General features: G+C 39.4%; 1 protein-coding gene across 1 annotated transcript; it reads right to left on the bottom strand.

The window, feature by feature from the left end:
* Nucleotides 1-3544: 3544 nt before the first annotated feature.
* LOC131812526 (interferon alpha-14-like) lies at nucleotides 3545-4102 on the bottom strand. The gene has a single exon (XM_059142195.1). It carries the CDS (start codon nucleotides 4100-4102, stop codon nucleotides 3545-3547), a length of 558 nt encoding a protein of 185 aa, XP_058998178.1.
* Nucleotides 4103-9496: the final 5394 nt, after the last annotated feature.

Below are 9496 nucleotides of genomic sequence, written 5' to 3'. Positions count from 1 at the left end.
CTTCTGTGAATGTGAGTGTACAAGTATCTTTAAGAAGCTGATTTCAGGGGCGCCTGGGTGGCTCAGTGGGTTAAGCCGCTGCCTTCGGCTCAGGTCGTGATCTCAGGGTCCTGGGATGGAGTCCTGCATCGGGCTCTCTGCTCGGCAGGGAGCCTGCTTCCTCCTCTCTCTCTCTCTCTCTGCCTGCCTCTCTGCCTACTTGTGATCTCTCTCTGTCAAATAAATAAATAAAATCTTTAAAAAAAAAAAAAAAAAGAACCTGATTTCACTTCTTCTGAGGCTATACCCAGAAGTAAAATTGCTGGATTTGCTGGGTCATCTGGTAATTCTATTTTTAATTCTATTTTTAATTTTTTAAGCAACCACCATACTTTTTCCCGTAGCAACCGAGTAAGAGTTCCAGTTTCTCTAGATCCTGGTCAACACTTTTTTTTTTTTTTTTTTTTTTTTGGTAATAACTTCTAATAAGTGTGTGGTAGCATCTCACTGTGGTTTTGATTTTCATTTCCCTAATGATTAGGTGATGTTGAGCATTTGCACATCTTCTTTGGAGAAATGTCTGTTCAGGTCATTTGCCTATTTTTAAATTAGGTTTGGATTTTATGGCTGTTGTTATCTATGCAAGACTTTTAACACCCTTTAATCCCCCAAAGTTTTTGTTCTTTGGTTTTTGAGGTAAGTTCCCTGCCAGCTTCTCTGCGTGTTCACCAATTCTTTCTTCCCAGCTCCTGAAATGTAGAGACATTAACCAAAGGTCAAGAGGCACCCAAATTTCTTTAAATAATTACCATAAGAAACTCGGAAGTGAATAATTACTTACTGAGTAACTACTATATGCACAGTTAATAAAAATGAAAGTAACAAATATCTCACTTCTGAGTGATTCCTTTGTGCTAGAAATTTTGCACCCATTACTCATTTAATCTCGTAAATCTCTGCAGTAGGCATTATTATGAACCCCCTAAAACAACCGTGAAAATTAGGCGACAGAAGGGTTAGGCAACTTGCCCAAGACTTGCAGTAAACCATGGGAGTTGCTAAGAAGAGTCCCTTTGCAAGAATACCATGTCCAAAGGAGAAGACAAGACTAGCACACTAGAGAAAATTTGGAATAATGCAGCATTTGCAAAAACTCTGATTACTATGTCAACACAACTCCTCTATATATGGATTTAATTTTTTTACTTTTATTAACTGTCTTTAGGCCCTCCCTACACTGCCCTGCAAACAGGAGAAGACACTATGAAAGGGGAAGGTGGGATCATGTAAATATGCCTCTGTTCAAAGTTCTGGACTAGCTGAGTTCAGTTAAAGGATCCAGTATTTCCTCGTCTTTAAGGAACTTGCAGTCTTCTGGGAAGGCAAACATGGGAAATGATCAGAGGAAAAAACGGTTATCTCTATCAGCTGACCATTTTAAAGTGTACAATTCAGTGGTATCTAGTACATTCACCATATTGTGCAACCATCACCATAATCTAGTTCCAGAACTTTTTTTTGAGGGGGAGGGGGTGGGGAGGAGCAGAAGGAGGGGGAGAGAGAAAATCTTAAGCAGATCCCGAAGGCCTGTGTGGGGCTCCGTCTCACAATCCTGAGATCATGACCTGAGCCCAAATCAAGAGTTGGATGTTTAACTGACCGAGCCACCTAGAACTTTTTCATCACCCCAAATGGAAAATTCATACACATGAAGCAGTCATCACTCCTCATACCCTCTTCCTTCTCAGTGCCTGGCGACCAAGATCTGCTTTCTATCTCTCTGATTTTATTTATTCTAGATATTTCATATAAATGGAATCATACAATTAGTGATTTTTTGTGTCTGGCTTCTATCTCTCTGCATAATGTCTCCAAGGTTCATTCCCATTGCAGCACGTATCAATACTTTGTTCCTTTTTATGGCCGAACAGTATTCCATGGCATGAATACACAACAGTTCATCCATTCATCCATCTATGGGTTGATTCCACTTTTTGCTATCATGAATAGTGCTGTTGAGAACATATGTGAACAAGTATTTGTTTGAATATCCAGTTTCAATTCTTTTGTGGTATATATCTAGAAGTGAAATTACTGGACCATATGGTAATTTTATGTTTAACTTTTTGAAGAACCCCCAAACTGTTTGCCACAGAATTTGAAACATTTTGCATTCCCACCAACAATGTGTAGGGATTCCAATGTCTCCACGTTCACCAATACTATTTTCCATTACTGGGTTTTACCCATCTCAGTGAGTACGAAGTGTTATGTCATTGTGGTTTTGATTTGCATTTCCCTAATGACTAGTGATAATGAACATTGTTTTATATTAATGTCACTTTGTGTAATCTTCTTCACAAAAAAATTTCTATTCAATCCTTTGCCCTTTTTTATTTAGGGTTTTTTTTTTTTTGCCTTTTTATTATTGAGTTATAAGAGTTCTTCATATATTCTGCATACTAAACCCTTATTAGATATATGATTTGCAGATATTTTCTTCTATTCTGTAGATTGCTTTTCACTTTCTGGATGGTGTCCTTTAGTGCACAAAAGTTTTAGTTTTGATGAAGTTCAATTTATCTTTTTTTTTCTTCTGTTGCTTATGCTTTTAGTGTTTTACCCAAGGAATCATTGGCAAACCTAATGTCATTCAAGATTTATTTTTCTCTAAGAGTTTTTATTTAAGTGTTTTCTAGATTTAGCTCTTATATTTGGACCTTCGATCCATTTTGGATTTTTTTCTATATGATGTGAGGTTGAGATCCAAATTCCTTCTTTTGCCGTGTGAATATCCCATTTTCCCAGCATCATTCTGTTGAAGATGCTGTTCTTTCCTCATTAAATGGTCTTAATACTCCTGTCAAAAATCAAGTGTCTATAGATATATAGGCTTATTTCTGGGTTCTCAATTCTGTTCTATTGGTCTGTAAGTCTACCTTTATGCCAGTAGCCCACAGTTTTGGTAACTGTAGTTTGTAGTATGTTTTGAAATCAGGAATGGGAACCTTCCAGCTTTGCTCTTATTTTTTGAGGTTCTTTTGGCAATTTGAAGTCACTTGCAATTCCATATGAATGTTAGCATTGGCTTTTCCACTAGCCAAGTTGGGCTATCCTTGTCCTGTTTCATTCAGGAATCTTCTGTTGGTTTATTTTCTGAGATCAGGCTTAGGGTTAAATTTTCACTCAAAAAGTGTGTGCAAGCAAAATTGATTTTTAAGAGTTGCTTTTATTTCCCATAACTTAAAAATGAACTGTAGTCTTATACAAAACACAATACCAAATAAGTAGTTTGTGAACAATAAATATTTAAATAGTATAAACAGGAAAAATATTTCAAATAATTTAAATAAATAAAAAGTAGAAAAGATCTTAAGCTATTGCAGATGAATTGTGCATATCTTTGTTCTAAACAATTTGCAACATTTAACATAACTTAGTAATAACCCCATACCTTTGTTACTATTTATTTTTCTTCTGGCATAAAGACAGAGATGAAAATGACACCTTGAGTCCTAGAAAATGAGCATTTAGTTGACCAGATGAGTTTTCAGACTCGACATCTTTATTTCCTGAGTTTCCTTGTGAGCTCACTGATGAAGAACAAGCACCTTCTGATTTCCACCCGGACAACCTCCCAGGCACAGCGGCTGTATTCTTTCTTTTCAAGATAGAGATTGATTCCATGGAAGTATCTCTTCACAGCCAGTCTGGAGTTCTCACTTCCCTGGGGTAACTGTTCCAAGTTCTTTTCTTCCTCCAAACATGTCTCCAGGTCATCCAGATGCTGATGAAGTCCAGCGAGGAATTTGTCCAGTAAGGTCTCATCCCAAGCCACCAGGGAGCCCCTTTGGCTGAAAAGGCTGAAGATCTGCCAGAGCATCTCATGCGTGACAGCTGTGGCTTCTGTCTTCTCAAACTTGTTTCCGTCCACAAGCATCTGAGGAAAGCTGAAGTCAGTCCTATCTTTCAGACAGGACAGAATGGAGATTCTCTCCATCTGGCTCAACAGCATGAAGGTTTCCAGATTGCCATGGCTTGGATGCAGGGCACAGTCCAGAGAGTGGACTGGGCTGGAGCCCAGCATCACCAGGACCAGCAGCACAGAGATTGAGAGGGCCATTAAGCAGCTGGGGGGTGATTCTGCAGGACTGCCTGAAGAGGAAGTCTCAGTAGGCTCTGAGAACTTTGGTTGATGAGTGCCGTTTAAATAGTGAATATAGAAACTTCCATTTTCTGGGTTTTTCCATTGTCGTGTTTTTCTTTCCCTTTCTACTTTTCTTTCTTTCTTTCTTTCTTTTTTTTTTTTAACGAAGTCAATTAAAAATGTACATTTATTAACATGAGCACCTAGATGGGGGACTCCAACCATGTGTGCCCATGCAGTACGTACACAGCATTGGAACATATTTTTTCATATTTTTCACATGTGCCAGGTTGTTCTTAGGAAGAAAAGCATGGACAAAGTCAGAAAAGGGAGAATTATGTATGCAAGAAATGATTGTCTTTCCAGGTCAGCAGGAAATATAAAAAAGCTTACAAAACAGGAGATTTCAATTTTTCTTATTTTTTTCCTTATTTATACTTTCCTCCTTTAAAATGTTTTAGTTGAATATGTGCCTCGAAGGTATCGCTTGTGTTGATTAGTGAAGATATTGTTAGGGAATCAATTTTGCAGATATCATTTGTCAAAAATGAATTATGGTCTGCCAAGCCCTTTGCTTGGTGCGGGTTTCCCTAAAAGATTCAGTTGCGTGTGTGCATGTGTACAAAGCGCAAAGTGCATGTGTGTGATTCTTCTGGCTCTCTACCAAGTATAACCCTTCACAGTAAAAACTTTGCCTTAGTCATTGTATGGTAATCCAGATAATCTCTTATCCTTAGGCATTCCACTGACAAATGATATCCCACCACACACTCTGGGCTAATGGGGCTGCAATTATATTCCAGGCTTACCATGATATGTCTTCATTGAATCTTTAACATACAGATATTTTAATAATATTAATGGCAGCAATCTTCAGTTAGAGGTAGGTGCTTAGCAAAGTGTTTTACAAACAGAATTTCATTTAAACTTCACAACTTCCCTATGAGGTAATTACTGTAATTACATTTTGCAGATAAGGAAACCAAAAACTCAGAGAGGCTGCTTAACTTCCTAAAAAACACAATTTAGGGGCACCTGGTGGCTCCGTGGGTTAAGCCTCTGCCTTTGGCTCAGGTCATGATCTCAGAGTCCTGGGATGGAACCCTGCATTGGGCTCTCTGCTCAGCGGGGAGCCTGCTTCCCCCCTCTCCTCTCTGCCTGCCTCTCTGCCTACTTGTGATCTCTCTCTCTCCCTGTCAAATAAATAAAATCTTTTTTAAAAAGCCCCAATTTATTATACAAGTGGTACTTCACTGCTAAACTGTTCTGCCTCCATATTACTTCTTTTTTTTTTTTTTTTTTTTTTTTTGTTTTTTTGTTTTTTTGTTTTTTTAAAGATTTATTTATTTATTTATTTGACAGAGAGAAATCACAAGTAGGCAGAGAGGCAGGCAGAGAGAGAGAGAGGAGGAAGCAGGCTCCCTGCTGAGCAGAGAGCCCGATGCGGGACTCGATCCCAGGACCCTGAGATCATGACCTGAGCCGAAGGCAGCGGCCTAACCACTGAGCCACCCAGGCGCCCTCCATATTACTTCTTAATCTTAAGCATTCTCCTTTGGCTATATTCCATTTGCTTGTAATTAATTTAATTTAATCAATTTAATTTAATTTGATTGATTTTAATCAATTTAATGATTTGTTTAATATCTGATTGTCCTGATAAACTGTAAGTTCCTTGAGGGCAGTAATGTTTATCTTGAGTGTCTGTCATAGTGAAGGCACACAGAGAGCTTTCTGTCCCTTAGCAAGTACAAAAAGGACCATATTTTCCAAAAAGTGAGTAGGTCTAAAATTTGGGCACTTTGTCTGAAAATGATAGTCTTCTGAAAGCAAGGATAGTCAGAATAACTTTTATTCTACAGTATTGTTTTCCAAATAATATCTTCAGTGAGTTTAAGACCAACTCAAGTGACACCCATTAAAATGGATGCTTTAACCTCCGTGATAATTTCTGAAAATATTTCAGATGGGAATAGGGGAGTCCAAAGATCCAGTAGAGATTAACAAAACATGCCATTTGGAAGATAGGACTGGAACTTACTTAGCAAGTGAAAAGGGAGCAGTAGCCATTAAGTATATTGTTAAGTCTTTGAGATAATTGAATAGTGTTCTTTAAAATCGATTTATTTATTTTAGAGAGCGAGAAAGAGCGTGAGCAGTGGGGAGGGACAGAGGGAGAGGGAGAGAGAAACTCAAGCAGATCCTGCTCTGAGCAGAGACCCTGATGCGGGGCAGGATCCCACAACTGGGAGGTTGTGACATGGGCCAAAACCAGGAGTCCAATGCTTAGATGACTGCGTCACCCGGGCACCTCAAGATGGTGCTTTTTGGTCACTAAGAATGACAACCGGAGGGTAAGAACTTGCTAAGTGTCCATCTTAGATAGAAGGAAGGATCATCAGAGGAAAAATCCCCATCTGGTGGCTAGGTCAGGTGACTCTGGGACCACACCGCTGGCGTTCATGTCATAGCTCCAGCCTCTGCTCTGGTGTGTGACCTTGGGCTCCTAGTTTTTCTCCTCTGTCCCACAGAAATGATAACCACATCTCTTCCACTGGGTTGTTGTGATGACAGGATGATGTCATGTACCTGTAACAATGCCTGGGCAAAACAGGCACTCAACATCTATTAGCTATTGCCACAGGGAGAAAACGAACCCATCCAATTGTGGGAACCGGATGGAGGTTTCCCTGCTGTGATCTGCTTTCCCTCCCTTCCCGTCCGTCTCAGCTCGCTAATATACATTTTCATTTCTGATCTCATCTCTTGTGTGAACATGAGCATGGGTTTATGTGACAGGTAGTGTTCCCTCCGAATAACTGACATCTATTAACTTCCGGGTAGTAGCCAACCTTTCACATGTTAATAACGTGGCCTTTGCATCTATAACCCAGTCTCTTTTGAGTGTGAGTTAGTATGACTAAGTCTTCGGAATCCGATCTTCTCTGTGAAAAAAAAAGTAAACAGACAAATAGCTAGAGAGATGGGTTCTCCAATTCAGCACAGCTGAAAACTAGCCAGCACTTTCGGTAACAGTCTGCCTTAAAGGGCCAGCTGCCCTCCCTGGGGACTCACACAGGCTGGTTTGAGTCTGTCACTCTAGAGTGCTCGGGATCCCTTGTGTAGTTTAAGTAACATTTCGTCATTTGGACAGAGGAGATGCCACTTTTTTTTCCTTTCATTTTCAGCATCTACTTTCCTTTTGCCTTTTGTGCATTACGTTTATTATCGCTTCCTTTTACTCTCTAGGAATGTGAAAAAGAGAGAGGCAAGTTCTGATGTCTTGAAAATCATACAGGAAGTGTTTTCTCTTTGCTTACGTTTTCCCTTCCTTGCTTTTGCATCAAACCTCAAAGTGGAAATAGAAAAAATTGTGGGGAGCGTTAGGACCACTTTTATAAAGAGAAAAGGCAAATAAAAAAGAAAAGGCAACAATTTTATAATTCCATAAAAATAGCAAAGAAAAACAAGGGTGGTTTAGCCATTATTTTGCCAGACTAATACGATGGTTTGGGCTAATACAAAGAGGCTGCCACAAAGCAGCAAACACAACATTCTAACAACTTGAACACCCCCCATGGTAGTAGAGGTTGCATTTTACTCTTCTTGTGGGCAAGGTTCGAGGCTTAATCATCTGGGTATAGCCCAAGCTCAGTGTAATAATTGGCACACAGTAAATGTTCAGTAATTGTCTCAATTAAGCAGAGTAAATAAAATCAAATTTGACAAGTTAAATGTTTTTCAGCAGAGAATAAGGTGAGATCCGCGTATACACAAATCAGGTTATGTTTCTCACCTGATCAACACTTCCAAGAGAGTCATCTAGAAGGGGAATAAAGAAGATTTTAAAAGGAAGCCTGGTAAATCTTCCTTAAAAGTTATTCTTAACATGAGGAAAAAAGACTTAGATAGCTCTATCATTAGTTTGAGTTGGATTTTGTTAAGATGGTAAGCATTCCATTGAATTAATTTTCTAATTTCTAATTAATTTTCTGATTTTTTAGTGGATAAACTTTACTTCAATTGTAGGAGTACAGAAAGATTTGAAACTGATGACAATTTTCCAAACCCTTGACGAGCAAGTAAAGCCCAAAATGGGGAAGCGCAAAGTTCTAAAGGAAATTCAGAAAATGACAACTTTTCACTCAATACCCAAGAGACCCATAGACAGAAGATTTTCAGAGAAGCTGGACAATATCTCACCATCTCTACCACAAGGACTTCTTGGAACTTTCCAATGGCTTGCCAAGTACTTCAGTACTTTCTTTACTGATGATGACTTTTTTTTTTTTTTAATTTATTTGACAGACAGAGATCACAAGTAGGCAAAGAGGCAGGCAGAGAGAGAGGAAGGAAAGCAGGCTCCCTGCTGAGCAGAGAGCCGACGTGAGGCTCGATCCTAGGATCCTGGGATCATGACCTGAGCCAAAAGCAGAAGCTTTAACCCACTGAGCCCCCCAAGCGCCCCTGATGATGACTTTCTAACCCAAGAGCTCCATTAGCTGTGACCTGTTTCAGAGTTGTAATAAAAAGTGTTGGCTTTTGACTTATTAAACTTAAGACATTTCTCTTATTTTTTATAGACTTTCTCCAAAGCCCTAATTTTGCAAACTAAGTATAAAAATATGTGGTGCCCTTCATTCATTCATTCATTGGCCTTGGGGATAGAGTCTTGAGTACGAGATGCATAGTTTCACTGGAGTACGTTGGAACAAAAGACATAGCCATTAAAGCAGTAGTTATGATATAATTAGGTATTTACATTTGGGATCTGGGCTACACAGAAATAAAAGATGGTATGGCAGTGAGTTTCCTGGGTAGCTCATTTAGAGTACTTTCAGTTTTCCCCAGGGAAGTGCTATGAAGTAGGAGACTGGAAAAATGAGTAGGAGTTTGTTAAGCATCACATGGAGGGCAAAATTTCCCAGGGTAAAAAGCAACTGCATGGGGAGGAGGTAGCCCTGTAGCAGGAAAGGGCCTGGTACCTTTGAAAGAGTGAAAAAGACTAGATTAGTTGCACTGTGTTGGCTGATGAAAAGTATGGCCTGTGATGATGCTGGAGAAACGGAAAGAGGTCCAACAGTAGACTATGTCAAAGATGTTAGACTTTATCTTAGGAGCCAAAGAAAGCTCCTTTAGGATTTAAAACAAGAGAGTAGCCTGACCAGAGCAGGTGCAGGGAAATCCATCAGACTAGTGGTTCTCAAAGTGTGGTTTGTGGGCCCCTAGGAGTCCCCAGGATGCTTTTAAGGGGCTCTGTGACATCAAAATTGCTTTTATAAAAATACCAAGACATTATTTGCTTTTTTTCACTACATTAACAACTTGCACTGATGGAGCAAAAGCAATGGTGGGTAAAACTCCTGATGT

Source organism: Mustela lutreola, chromosome 12 (assembly GCF_030435805.1).
Source record: "Mustela lutreola isolate mMusLut2 chromosome 12, mMusLut2.pri, whole genome shotgun sequence".
In the NCBI taxonomy this organism is placed as follows: Eukaryota; Metazoa; Chordata; class Mammalia; order Carnivora; family Mustelidae; genus Mustela; species Mustela lutreola.
Note: the sequence above shows the minus strand (reverse complement) of the source record. Positions and strands in the feature narration are given on the sequence as shown.